The 14364-nt window shown below is 46.1% G+C and overlaps 1 protein-coding gene across 4 annotated transcripts in view; it reads left to right on the plus strand.

The window, feature by feature from the left end:
* Positions 1 to 9126, plus strand: part of DHX9 (DExH-box helicase 9) — a 36462-nt gene extending 27336 nt beyond the window's left edge. For all 4 annotated transcript variants that reach the window (XM_051793713.1, XM_051793668.1, XM_051793659.1 and 1 more), the window contains 8 exons: positions 13 to 173; positions 2401 to 2512; positions 3091 to 3252; positions 3355 to 3482; positions 4566 to 4795; positions 6640 to 6755; positions 8044 to 8244; positions 8678 to 9126. In XM_051793713.1, coding sequence (XP_051649673.1) covers positions 13 to 173; positions 2401 to 2512; positions 3091 to 3252; positions 3355 to 3482; positions 4566 to 4795; positions 6640 to 6755; positions 8044 to 8244; positions 8678 to 8939 — 1372 coding nt within the window. In that variant the 3' untranslated portion in view covers positions 8940 to 9126. The remainder of the gene's footprint in view (positions 1 to 12; positions 174 to 2400; positions 2513 to 3090; positions 3253 to 3354; positions 3483 to 4565; positions 4796 to 6639; positions 6756 to 8043; positions 8245 to 8677) is intronic.
* Positions 9127 to 14364: the final 5238 nt, after the last annotated feature.

The raw sequence follows: 14364 nt of genomic DNA on the forward strand, positions 1-14364 counted from the left end.
TTCTCATCCCAGACTGCAGACTCACATGACACCCGAAATGTTCCGGACGCCACTCCACGAGATCGCTCTGAGCATCAAACTGCTGCGGCTGGGCGGCATCGGGCAGTTCCTGGCCAAGGCCATCGAGCCGCCGCCCCTGGATGCGGTGATCGAGGCGGAGCGCACGCTCAGAGGTACCTGGGCTGCCCTCAGGCTGTTCCTGGAGCTGTGTTCCCTGTGTCCCAGTGCTTTTCCGTGTCCCTGCTCACTGAGCAAGGCTGCACCTCCCCTGCTGGGCTGTGTGAGCAGCACACGCTGTGGGACACTCTGAGGTGTTTCCTGGAGGCACCGTGTGGGTGGCAGTGGCTTGTGCAGCTGAAGAAATACTTGAATTCCCAAGTGGAGGGTCATTCCTTTGAGAAACTTGAGCCTTCAAACTCGAGGCTTGTTTTTTTGTTTCACCAGTAACTTATGTTAGCTTCCAGCTTCCTGTTTTCCAGCTGTGGCACTGCTGTGTGCAGCACAGACTCAGTCCAGTGCCTGAGGCATTCACAAAGCTGCTGTAAAAGCACTGAAAAAGAGAGGTTGCTAGTTCATTGTACAATTACTGCTTTGAACAGTTTGCTGACCCAAGATCCAATATTCTCAGGTAATTAAATCTCCAGTTTATAAATCTGCATAAAAAGCCAGGAGAAACTGAGGTGGGAGTTGAGCTGTCTCCCCACTTTTTTCGAGGAACTATCTAGAATATAAATAAAATGGGGCAGGGAGGAACCTTAAATTTATGCTTTAGGTGTAAAGCAGTGATGTCAAATCTCAGCATACTTTGCAAATGTCAGTAAATAAGCACTTCTTAAAATTTTTAACAACTGAAATATCTGCTTGATTGTATACAGGGGGGCGACCAGAGTGAAAAACAGAGCTGGGGATAGGTATTCAAGTTTAATGACTTTCTGGTCTAAAATTGTAAGTGCTTTTCTCACTGTGTAGATAAGAAGTGCAGAGCCAGGGGAAAAGGCAAATGTTTTCAGCTCTAACACCAAGTAGCTGTTTCTGCAGGTGCCTCCCTCTCCTGGATGACCTGTGATTTTTCAGTGCAGGTACACTGCTAGTACTTTTTCAGGAAGGTGAGATGTTACTCTTCAAAGTATTCTTTAGGCTTTTGGGTTCAATAGGTGCCAAGAAAAAATGGATTTGATGGTGGCTAAGGAGTCTTTTATGTGTTTCCTTTCCTGTTTAATTGCTGAGGCTTCAAAGTTTTTTTGTTTTTTTTAATGTAAAAAAACTCCTGATAGCTTTGAGGATGAATACAGGTGATGATTTGTAGGTAATGGAAGGGGGAAAAGGCAGGTAAAGCCTCATGAAGAGAGAGTTTGTGGTGGTCTCTTTTTGAGTGTGCTGGTTTAAAAGTTGACCAGCAGGGGAAATGAACTCAACTCAAAAGAGAGATTATAAGTCAGAATAACAATTTAATAAAATAATACAATAAGTACGATTATACAGACAAACAATTGGTCTTAACCCACAAAACCCAAATGTATAACCCAGTACCCTGGGGCATGAGCAAAGTGGTGTTCCTTGGGCCCCCCCAAGTCCAAAGTAAAGGGAGAGGGGAAAAAAACCTGCTGGTGGGAGAGCTACTGCAGTCTGGTCAAAAGTGGTGATTGCAGTCCAGTTGAGGGTGGTGGTCTCAGTCTGGTTGAGAGCGGTGAGCTGCAGTCTTCCTCTGGATCCCACGAGTGGTAAAAAGGTTCCAAAACTCCAAGTTTATATTTTCCCCAGTTCAGGCAGGAATGCTCAGTCCTTCCCTCAGAGCGGGGAATTCCATAAAAGGGTGTGAGGACAGGAACATCTTCCTATCTTAACGCCTCTTAACGCCTAGTTTATAGCCTGAGGAGTCAGGCTGCTCTGGGCAGAGGGTGTAAATGCTCTATTGATAACGGTTTCTGGGAAATGGCATGGAAGGCTATAGAATACACAGTTTTGGGTTACACCCATCCAGTGATGAATTGGTCCCAGCTGTTCTAACTAGGACATTGAGGAAGAGAATTCTGTGATCTGGCAGCAGCAATGAAGACTCCACAGTTGGCTGTGATTAGATCAAATATAGGGACTTGAAGAAAGTTTAGCAATGTAATGGTGGTTTGTACAGAAACAAACTAAAAAAGGAATGGAAAAACACGTATGTGAATTAAATAGTGATTATTTTAACTGTGGAGGAGGTAGGAAAACATCTGTAAAGCTAAAGTAAAATCTATCTGACCTTAGTCCAGTTTTGAAAATCAGGTTGGCAATATTGTAAACAACATTAAACTTAAGTACAGGTGGGGTTCTATTTAAACACACAGAAACTCTGTATTTTTTATCTAAGGCTTTCTGGGACTAGTTAACCCCCTTTGATCAGAAGGCATCTTGTTTCAGAGCTGGATGCCCTGGATTCCAACGATGAGTTGACACCTCTTGGAAGAATCCTGGCCAAGCTTCCCATTGAGCCTCGTCTGGGCAAGATGATGATCATGGGCTGCATTTTTTAGTAAGTTGAGTACTCATCTCAGTGTCTTGTTCTTGTTTTTCTGAGTTCCTGAGCCTCTTGACATGCACTGTATGAGAGAAAAAACAATATATCTAGATGAGCAATAAGTGCTGCAGCTGGGGAGAGCAGACTGAATATTCATGGGAGCAGAGGAGAAATAACTTCTAGTGTAGGGAATGAAGTAGTTATGAAACTGAGAGTTCACTGCAACAGATCAGTGGAGCCTGAATATTTATGAATTAAGAGTGGGACTGGAAACACTTAAGTATAACCGTGAACTAGAGGTGGGGAGACATGGAATTTGACACTGAGGTAAGGATTAAAATGAATCCCTAGGTTTTGCTTTGTCATTGTGATGGCTGCAGGGTCCTTTTCACCTAAGAAGGTGGTGTGTGGATGGGGAGGAGGGTAGGGAAGATAGACCTGATTTAACATCCACTTCCAGAGAAGTGTTTCAGTGAAGAACTCTGGTAGATTACTGAGGTCTGTAGCAGAGAAGCTGCACTGCTACCAGCAGCCTGCAGCAGGTGCTGCAGCAGGAACTGAATGACCCTGATCCCTTCTGTGGCTCCTTTCAGCGTGGGAGATGCTGTTTGTACCATCTCTGCTGCCACCTGTTTCCCTGAGCCCTTCATCAATGAGGGCAAACGCCTGGGTTATGTCCATAGGAATTTTGCTGGGACCAGGTACTCGGATCACGTGGCTTTGCTCTCTGTCTTCCAGGCCTGGGACAATGCAAGGTACGTTGTCTGGCGCAGCTGCTGAGGGGGAGTCGTGGGTAACATAGTGTGAGCTTTCCCCTTCCCTGACCAGACTTGTAATTCCCTCTGTTTGCTTTTCAGAATGGGTGGTGAAGAAGCAGAGAAGAGGTTTTGTGAGCACAAAAGACTCAGCATGGCCACTCTTAGAATGACTTGGGAAGCAAAAGTCCAGCTGAAAGACATACTTATTAGTTCTGGCTTCCCTGAAGGTGATTCTACTTGGACACAGTAATTTAAGAATTTGCATTTTTCATTCTGAGGTGATAAATAAATAAGCAGGATAGTCTGTGTTGAACACAGAAGCACAGAGGGTTTAGTGGATTTGCCATAACACTGCTCTGCTTTTAGATGGAATTTTAGTGCTGTCTCCTAAAGCAGAGAAGCTGTGATGGCTGTGGTGCAACACAGGTTGGTTTTGAAGGCTGAGGTTAGGACTGCAGGATTGAAAATCTATTAAGCAGCTGTCCTTAGAGTGTTACCTCCCTGGTTTTCTTTCTCCTTCACTTTTACATCTCCAAAACGTGCTGTACTTCCCCCCTCCTTTCCTTTAGCCTGAGCAGGGAGTCTGTGTGAGCTGAACAGTGTTGTGTTCCCTGTGACTCCTGCTGCAGGAGGGGTGTGCAGCAGTGTGCCAAATTATTCCATTTTCTAGGAAAAAATAAAATAAAATTCTTAAACTTGACCAGGTTCTGAATTAGCCAAATGTTGCTGAGGAGCTCAGTGAAATGGTTTGTCTGGTTGGATTTAGTAGATGTTTATCTCTCCTTCTTTTCCTTTTTTTTTTTCTTTAAATTCCTTTAATTTTTTTCTCCTCACGCTGCTTGGATCACTGCTGCATTTACCCTTAACTTTCTTTCTGGGCAAGATGACCTGAAAACAAGCTCCCAGAGACTCTGGGGAGGTTTGTAACAAATAAACTAATAAAAGCATCCATTCTGACCTCCCCCTGAAGTTCTGTCTCCAGAACAAATGACAGTAAACACACTGTGGTACAGCACATTCTGGGCAACCTTGTTTATGAAGAGTTTGGGAAAGAAAAATACCTCCTTGTTAGCAGTATTTTTCAGCTTTTTGCTCTCCATTAAGAAATTAAAAGTTGAATGTAGAGCTGAAGTGCTCTGAGCGCAGAGGTCATTGGGGAGCAGATGCACCTCTACCAGTGGACTGAATCAGAAAATGCATTGGTCCAGGATCCTAAACAGCCCTGCTCTGATCCAGGATCCTAAACAGCTCTGCTGTGCTCTCCTCCATGTCCTGTGGATTTGAGCCACTCCTCTGTTCTCTGCCAACAGAGTGTTTGATGACTCAGCCATTCAACAACACTGGCCCAGATAATAACCTGGATGTTGTCATCTCCCTGCTGGCTTTTGGGGTCTACCCCAACGTCTGCTACCACAAGGAGAAAAGGAAAATTCTTACCACAGAGGGGCACAACGCTCTCATCCACAAATCATCTGTCAACTGCCCTTTCAGCAGCCAGGACATCAAGTATCCATCACCCTTCTTCGTTTTTGGAGAAAAGGTAAAGCTTTTGGGTTTGTTCTTGATCACGTGCTGCCAGATTGTTCAAGAGGCTCTTCTTGGTAAAGAAACCATAAGGAAAAAACCTGACTGTGCAATATTTAGCTTGTTTTTTGGGGAGGGGCTGTTTGTTGGTTGGTTTGCTTTCCAGAAAGTGAACTTTATGTGGTCCTGGTGTCACTCAGCCTCCCAGGAGCTTCAAGTCAACCATATCCAGTAGAAAGTTCCTGTGAGTTTTGTGACAACAGCCAGATCACAGAGAGGAATCTAAACGATTACCTTCTTTCAGAGTTTGTTTTGGGAGCTCTTTCTTGCTCATCGGGCACCAGAGAATTTTTACCCTTATCACTTCTGCTACTTATGAATCCAGGGAGAAAAGAGGGGCATGGAATATGGAAGTGGGGTGCTCCTGTTTCAGCCTGAAGGTAGTTTGTCATCTGCCGAGGGCAATTCCCATTTCCCAAGCATCTCTTAAGAACCCCGGGATGCTTTCCCCAGGGTCCCCAGGATGTGCTCCTCCATCCCCTGGATCTGGTGTACTCAGCACGTACCTACATGTCTCTGGAAGCCCTGTGAGATCTCCTGTGCTCCAGTGATGGCCTCCATGAGCTCAGCTGCTCCTGCTCACCTGTATTTGTAGGAGCAAACAAAGGCAATGCTTTTATGTTTGGTAACAAATGAAATTTTAAACCCTTTGGGCACTGGCTGGGATCTTGCCTTGATAATCTGGATTCTCACATCCATAGTTCAGAGCTGTGGTGAGGCTTTGCCCCTCTTCACTCTCTGTGTCAGGATCCCAGGAGGGTCAGACCTACAATACCCCTCGACCATCTCTCTAAATTGAGCTTCCCTGAAAACACCAAAAGACTTTTGAGTTCAAAAAGCTTTGCTTTATTAAACCAACATACATATGGCAAACGAGGGGTGACTAAGGTAGTGGCTGAGCAGTGGCTACGGCAACAGCTGGGTGAGGCTGGGGGGCAGGAAGGGTTTGTGTGCAGCTCTCTCCCTGCCCAGGAGGTACCTGCTGAAGGGAAGTTCCTCTCTGAGGTGTGGTTGTCCATTTGCCGCTGCACTTGGCGTCGTCTGTCTCACCAGGAACTTCAGAGCTCTGCACTGGCCATTTCCTTGCCACAGTTTTTATTCTGGAAGTTTCTCTCTTTTGAGTGTGTGTGGTGACTTCCAGGTAGGAGCAGATCTTCTCCCTGAGGACAAACAAGTACAACAGATTCTGCTGTGCGAAAGAAGGGAGAGAGGAGCTGTCAGGGTGGGAGGCTGAAATCTAAAGTGCTGCTCTTCTGTTCCTCTTTAAAGTGAGGGGCAGGAGCTGGGTAGTCAGGGCTGTTATCTCTGGCTCAGGTCAGAAATCCAAGTGCTCACTTCGAGTTCAAGCTTAAGGTCTCGTTTCTATAAAGTGAGAAAGCAGCCTGGCACACTTGCATGAGTAGGACTCTACTGAAGCAGCTTTTCATCACAGCCCCAGCAATGCAAAAGGTGAGAAGATAATTCAGCTGTGCCTTGGTCATTTTTAGGCTGGCAAAGCATGAGATGGCTCTTGCTAAACCCCAGCTGCATAACTGCAGACACAGAAGATGAGTATTTCTAAATAGCTGTTGGGGTTTGATGGGTTTTTTTACACCAGCCAGCACAGAAACACTCCAAACATCAGCCTGGCATTAAATTTTGTTTGTGCACTTGCTCTCGTAATCTCCTAACATTATACGTAGATTTTTTTCGTGTGTTGTTGGGTGGGGTTTTTTTCACAAAACTCTCCAGTTTCAGTGTCCAGGGGAAGGTCAGGATCCGTTTTCCATTTCAAGAGTTGTTTTCCTCTCTCACCTGCAGATTCGAACACGAGCCATCTCTGCCAAAACCATGACCTTGGTGAGCCCACTGCAGCTGCTCCTCTTTGCCTCCAAGAAAGTCCTGTCAGATGGGGAGCTCATTCTGGTGGATGACTGGTATGGACCTCCTTGGTGCTCAGAATCATGGAATCATGGAATGGTTTGGGTTGGAAGGGACCTTAAAGCCCATCCAGTTCCAAGCCCCCTGACTGAGGGGGAGTGTCAGTTCTGTGGACAAAAATATCCCTAGAACAGGGCCAGAGCAGGCCCTGCACCACAGGTGTGTTGGGAACGCATCACCTTTGTTTCCTGTGAGGAAGGGAGGGGTTTATTGGAGCTCTGTTCCATGCAGATTATCTGCTTCAGCTGAAAACAGGACACCAGGCAGTTTCCATAAAAACTGCTGGGTTTTTCCTCTTTAACTGGAAGGTGAATAAGAGGTATGAGGAGTTTTGGGCCTCCACTTCAGAGAGAGGCTGAGGAAACCTTGTTTTCAAGTCTTGGAAACAGCTTGAGGAGAGCAGTGATTGCCTCTGGCAGTGTAAATTTTGTGGCCTTGACCAAATACCATCTGGGTGTCTTTTTGTTCTTTCATTTTTTCCCCCTGGTTGGTGAAATGGAGGCAAAGAAATGCTTAACCTTAATTCACTAGCATTTTTGAGGGTGGCCTGGAGCTTTCAAAATCTTGGAGCCTCATGTTCTTAGTTCACTTTTTATTTTTGTATCTTTCTGTTTTGATGCAAGAAGTTACATATTGATATTATCTGAGTATAGAATGACAGAGTCCCAGAATGGTTTGGGTTGGAAGGGACTTTAAAGCTCATCTCAGGTGGACAGCTTCCACTAGCCCAGGTTGCTCCAAGCCCCGTCCAACCTGGCCTTGGACACTCCCAGGGGTGGGGCAGCCACAGCTTCTCTGGGCAACCTGTGCCAGGGCCTCACCACCCTCCCAGGGAAGGATTTCTTCCAATGTCCCGTGTAACCCTGCCCTCTGGCAGTTTGATACCATTCCACCTTGTCCCGTAACTATCTGCCCGCATAAAAAGTCCCTCTCCCTCCTTTTTATAAGCCCTATTTAGGCACTGGAAGGGGCTCTAAGGTCTCCCTGGAGCCCAAGAAACTCCAGCTCTCCCAGCCTGTTTCCAGAGCAGAGGGGCTCCAGCCCTTGGAGCATCTCCATGGCCCTTTGTTTTAATTCAAGAACAAATTTCGACAGAAGAATAGTTACATTTTAGCAATGTCAAATTGTAGGGATCTTTCAAATCTGGCCCTTCACTGGGCCAATCTGCCCCAAATTAGAACTTCAGAGATGAGCCTGGAGGTTTGTGGCTCAAGGAGGAGCCGCTCCCCGGGCCATCTTGGTGCCCGGCAGTAGGGGTGGCTCTGACCCTCCTCTGTGCCGCAGGATCAAGCTGCGGATGCCGCACGTGCCGGCCGCCTGCATCACGGCCCTGCGCGCCGCCGTGGAGGCCCTGGTGGTGGAGGTGACCAAAGATCCCGCCATCATCCAGCAGCTGGACCCGGCACACGAGCGCATGCTGACCGTCATCCGGCAGCTCTCCAGGCCGGCGGCCGCGGGCATGGCCCTCCTGGCTGCCAACACAAGGTGAGCCCGGGGGCGGCGCAGGAGCCGCGGGCTTTGGCTCCTGGGTGTGTGGAATGCTCCCTGCAAAGCCTGGTGGGGACAGAGCACCGCCTGTTTCCACAGGCAGGGCACATGAATCTCGGCAATAAAAGCTTGTCATCACCTCTTTGCAAAACACTGTGACTTTTTAAAGAAAAGATAATCCAGATTTATTTTGGGCAAACCTATTTGTGGAAATAAATATTTGGCTGGGCTTGCACCCCTCGATCGCCCCTTGTTTTCATGCCTTGCTTCTGAAGCAGAGGAAAGCTTCCGAAGTGGAAAAGGTGTGGTTCCAACACTGTTCTGTTACAGAAACCAGAGGTGGCTCAGCTGAGGATCTTGGCAGTTCCTGCAGCCTTTAGGAAGCGGAATTTGTGAGGCTGTCTCAAGGCTCTGCTTTTTGTCGTTGCAGGTTCGGGGACGGCCCCCGCCCCCCCAAGATGACTCGCTACGACAACGGCGGCTCCAGGGGCTGGGGAGGCCCCCATAGGGGCCGAGGGTACGGCGGGTACGGGTACTCCGGATACTCCGGCCGGCGCTCCAGAGCACGAGGATACCCAGGGAGCCCCTACGGAGGTGGAGGCGGCTATAGAGGAGGGGGAGGAGGGGGGTACCGAGGAGCGGGCGGGGGCTACCGGGGAGGCTACGGGGACCCGAGCAGGGCCAGCTGGTAGTGGTGGAAGTGCAGTGAAGTCTTTCCAGGGACTTCCTCTCCCAAATTCCTCTCTTCCTCTTCCCAAGTCTGTTTGCCGTTTTGGTTCCTTAGTACCAGTACAGCTCTGTAATATATCATGCCCTTAGGGAACTTCCTGCAAGTTGTATGATTTTGTTCTTAATAAAGAGTTTGTTTGTAAAGACTTACATGCCATATGTTTGATTTTGGGTTTGGGTTTGGATTTTGGAGCCTTCTGTTGTTAATTGTGGTTGTTGGAGATACGAGGCATTCTGAGGAAACCTTTTCAGTGTCTAAAACCATTCTCTGCCAAGCAGATTCCAAATTACAGCTTGGGCTCAGTGGGGATTTCTCTTAGTTGTCTAATAAGCTGTGCAAATAGTGTTGCTGCAGTGGTTTTCCAACCATGTCAGGCATGGTTGGTTGGTTCCTTTGCAGGCATCCATGCTGTTACCCTTCGTGGTGAGCTCTTTGGCTGATCCAGGTCTTGTGGGAGCATGGAATACCTTCTCCGAGACTGATGTAATGCTGCTGGTCTCTGCAGAACTTGGAGTGATCTCAGAAGCATGAACTGCTCCCTTCATCCAAGGCAGTGAGCATTGCCATTGCTTCTCCCAAACATTCCTGCACATCCATGTGGAGGAGAGCAGTTCTTTTATGGGAATGCATTGATTGCAGCCTGTGGATTCCAGACAGTGGAAACTCACCGTCTCCCCATTAATCCCGCTGTGGGAGATGGTGGTGGGTGAGGTTTAAACAGGAGGCAAGAGATAGGTGCACAGTGAGGAAGGTGAAACAGGGTACCAGAGGTTATTAGGTATAGGTACAATATTTTGTGATATTAACAAAAAATAGTTTTAGTGGGGTATTTCAGTGTTGTCCTAGCTAAAGAAATTCCCTTTTTAGAGTAAAGTTGATGTTTGTCAGGTCTATTGACAAAAATTACTCTAACTTGTAACTGTAAAGCTATTATTAACTATTACTGGGGAAACAAGACAAAAAAAGGTTACCATTAATGCCCCCCTGGCTGTGCGGGTTCTGGTACTGTTGAAGTGATGAATTCTGTAGCTCCCCAAGATGTCTGTGCCTCTTGGGCACAGCTCAACACCACAGCCCCATTCATCAACATGGAGATTAAATCTCATTGGTGTGATTCTCTGGTGTCCTGTGCAGGGCCAGGACTTGGGCTCGATGATCCCTGTAGGTGCCTTCTATCTCAGGACATTCTGTGATTCTAATTTCATGTTGCTTGTAAGATTTGTTTAAAAAGTTAACAGGTGCTTAGGCAACAGGCAGGTGTAATAAATGAAAGTGTGCAGGTCACAGGCTGTGGAGGGGGAAGATGCTGTGGACTTTTTAGCATCTACAAATGGCAGCTTATGGTTTTGTCTGTGTGCTTAGTGTTTTACATATTAAGGAGTGTCGAGCATGAAAGTACTGCTTAACAACATTCAGTCTGGTTTTTAGTATCTAATCCACCAGGCCCAGTTAAGTGGGGAAGCAATAATCCTTGCCTACACTTGATGAATAGCACAGTCTAAACAAGGATTGACATGCTAATGAGGAGCTTAAGCAGCCGGGGTACAGAAACCCGAAAATTAACCTGAAATGACATGTACATTTTCACAGTAAAAACAGAGCTTGCAGTGAGTTTACTGTGTCAGTGCACGGATCTGTGCTCTGCCTCAAAAAGCCAAAGTGTCAGAACACTCACAGGTCCCGTGAAGCACATTTAATTATTAGAATTCAAGCAGAAATAACTCCCTGAGCTCTGCTGTACCCACCTGAGGTGTGCTGGGCTTGTATATCACATGTATCATGTATCTGTTGGCTTTTGATATCATAGAGTTCTCATAAGGGGATTTGGAGACAATCACAATTTCTACTGCTTTTCCAGTTCCAAGTGGAAAAGGACAAAAATAATATTAATAGTGTCAAAACCGTAGTCTGAAGGATAACACTTGGTAGTTAGTTGAATTTTTATCTTGCAGATTAGCATGGGGATTAGCTAACTGATCTCTTTTTCTGCCTCCAAGTAAAAAAAGGGGTGAGGAATGCCAGCCAGAGGAAAGCTCATGTCACAGGTACAACTTGATCAAGGTGAGTGGCTTATTTGTCTCTGAAAGCTGAATGATTTCAATGACCCTCCCCAATGTGGAACTGGTCTGCTCACCCAGATCTTTGATGGGAAAAGGTCTGGAAATGGCTGCCTGGAAGCAGTTTGTCAGCTCAGACACTGTCTGTCATGCCCATATGTTATAGGGAACTGATTGGTCACTGAGTTCCTGCTCTACTGTATCCCAGTGGCACAGGATTTTTTCCCCTAGACAGTAGTTAATAAATTCTCCTCTGCTGTTTATTTGCTCACTGAAAGTCTTTAATCACATTAAAAACCCTGGGGAATTTACTGTTCCCTATCATTTGCTGGGAACCATCAATCAGGGCTGCTTTGAGCTACGGTTCATAAAGGTAGATTAGAAGAGAACACAATACTAAGGCCCAATAATAATGTGTTTAGTGAACAGGGATAAGTTTACAGCCTCTTGTTCTCCTGGGAAAACTACCTCATGGTGTTCACGTTCAAATTACCACGTTGGTGAAATGGAGGGTCCACAGAAAAATCTTTCACCACACAGGAAAGAGTGAGCACAGCTTCCTACACTGAGCAGCTCAAAACCCAGTAAAGGTTCCAATTGAAGAGCAATCTATAACTCTGCCCTACTCTGTTTCCTGCAGTCACTTCCTTTTGCAGAGTCATTTCCTTTTGCACTATCCTTTTAGATACCAGGACTGTATTATGGAATTCCAAGTTTTCCTCCCACGCTGCCATCTGCAAAGGGAGGTTCAAAAGGACCATACTGGAAAATACATGAAGAACTGGGGTTTTTTTCCATAATTCGACTCCTGACCTACAGCCAGTGCCTGGCATGTAATTCCTCACTGTTCCTCTTTCCTTTGTTAAAGGAATTAGTAGCCAGGTAGGGGGACAGGGGAGTAAGATCTGACTCAAGGATTCCAAGGAGGAAGAAAAGATACCTCAAGTCTTGGGGTTTTTTTTTTGATGATATTACATGTTGTAAAGCATTTTAAAAGCTAATTCCTCCCAGAACTGTCTGCCCAATGGATAATTCTAGTGCAACAGCCACTTCAGTTGTTATTCATTTTGTGCTCAGCTGCTCCTCTGTTTGACAAACAAACAGGGCCAAAGCTCTTTGATGGAGTTGGAGTGTCCTACAACCCAGATTGCCACGGCACGGTGGGTTTGTTGTAGGTTCAGTTCTACGCTTTCTCACACAGGAACTCTGCCTCATTCCATGCACTGATAAGAAGTGACATTCCTGAAGATGTTTTCTACACATTTCCTGCTTGCCCTCCACTTTTCCACCCTTTGCTCTGCAGGCCTGAGCAGTTCTGGGATTTGGTGTCAAGGAAGAATTTGAAGAGTTTGGTTGATCCAAAGTTGGCATAGTGGGAACTGTACAGGTATTTGTCTGCTGGATGGTCTCAGAACAGGAAACTTCTATGAGAAACTCCCAGTGATGTCCTATTTTCCAAGGCACCATTATAAATTTGAATTTTTTTAAAACCTTGGAGTGACTCAGAAATTTGGCACTGTCCGAAGTACGAGCTTGGCTGGTTTGGGATGAGCATCTGCAGTGCGAGGAAGGACATTAGGAGTCCTCCTAATCCAGCTGAAGATGAATTTAAGGCACCAAGGTGGAAGAAAGAATCCATAAATGCCAGGTGCTGGATCAGAGCTCAGAAGTTTTATAACAACTAAAGGCCATGGATATAAAAGTTAGGATTAAAACACATTATATGATGTAATATGAGGACATATTATGGTAAAAAGCAAAAAATTTTCATTATACTGTGCCACACACTAAATAGAATATTTTGCCCAATATATTTCTACCCACAACCCCACTTAAAATATAAAACATTTCTGGTATATAATCACTAAAGCATAATTAAGGAATTTATATGCGCATTTACATGAGAAGAGATTTTTCTCCCTGACACTGCCAGATTTCCCATGTCATTCCCAACAAATTTAATTCAGTTGCCAATTCATTGTACATCCTTTATATTCTGCGTGCAACATGCAAGGCACCTGCCTGTTATCCCGTGGATATGCAGACAAGGGAAACTGCAGTTCCAGAGTACTTATAAAGTGCTGAATAACCTGGAAAACAAGCCCCAGGCTATTCAACCAAAACAGTCTTTCCCCGGAAAGAAGGAACAATTGTTACCTTAATGCTAACAACTACTTATAATAAGAAAACTAAGCACAGCAATGGAAACTGCTTGGTTTTGTTCTTAGGAGAAGCCAGGTGGGAAGATTTCTAGTACATCCCTGACTGTAGGCTTTTAGATATTTATAATCTCCTGAAATGCCCCCATATTTATAAATGAACAAAGCAAGCCCCAAAAGCCCTGAGCCTTGTGTGGATTTATGCAGAAAGACAGAATGTGCATTTTAAGACAAAGGTTTTCAAGTGTTACAGGTCTTGAGACCCATCTCAATTAGAATAACCAGTCTCAAACTAGATGGAACAAACCCAAATTAATCAACCAAGTTTTGCTAATTCTCTAGTTTGTAACCTGAACCCGGCAGAGGCAGGAGAGAGCTTTGAACCACTTGTTCCTGTGCAAACCATGCTTACATCCAGAGTGCCTGGATCACTGGGACAGCAGCTGAGCAGCAGTGTTGGTGTTTACTGTGTGACCTTTTACAGCTGCCACGAAATGGCTCATCCCGCTCCCTTAGGGCCAGTTCAGACATTTGGTTTGGCTAGTGGAGCTGGCGGGAGGCTCAGGAATGCTTCAGGAATGGAATTTGGCTTTGCTCATCCTTTGGGCAGGGCAGCAGACAGAGGAGAAGGGGAAGAGGGGTTAAAAAATCCCCCCCCCTGCGTCTGTAGAGACCAGATGTGATGCAGTCAGGTAGGAGAGATGCTCCTGTGAGAGCCCAGCAGAGCCCAGAGCCCTGCTGTGCTGGTAAGGATGAGCAAGGGCAGTGAAGCACCAGATGGGCTAAGCCAGGCTGAGCAAAGAGAACACACCAAAATAGAGAGCAGTGGGTCAGTGCCCTTATCCTGCATTAATCTTGCCCTCACTGCAGAGAAACAGTGCCTGGTGAAGGGCTTGCTAAGAACTCCCAACTTTTCCAGCCCAGGAGAGGAACTGGGGAGGCCCTCAGCCTCAGGACCATCTCCAGTGCATCAGTTAGAGAAGATAACTCTCATATATATACACACAGAGATAACTTTGCTTCCAAAGAGCTTTCCTTGTTTGCTATAGGAGTGCCCGTGTTCGTGTGGTTACAGTGGTAACTCCTCACAAAGCACCTCCAGAAGGATGTGGCTATTCGGTAGAAGTTGAAGGTGCAACACACACTGATGTTGGTGTGATGTAAATCAGGA

Source organism: Manacus candei, unplaced genomic scaffold (assembly GCF_025592945.1).
Source record: "Manacus candei isolate 608988 ecotype Guabito, Panama unplaced genomic scaffold, ASM2559294v1 h1tg000005l, whole genome shotgun sequence".
NCBI classification, from domain to species: domain Eukaryota; kingdom Metazoa; phylum Chordata; class Aves; order Passeriformes; family Pipridae; genus Manacus; species Manacus candei.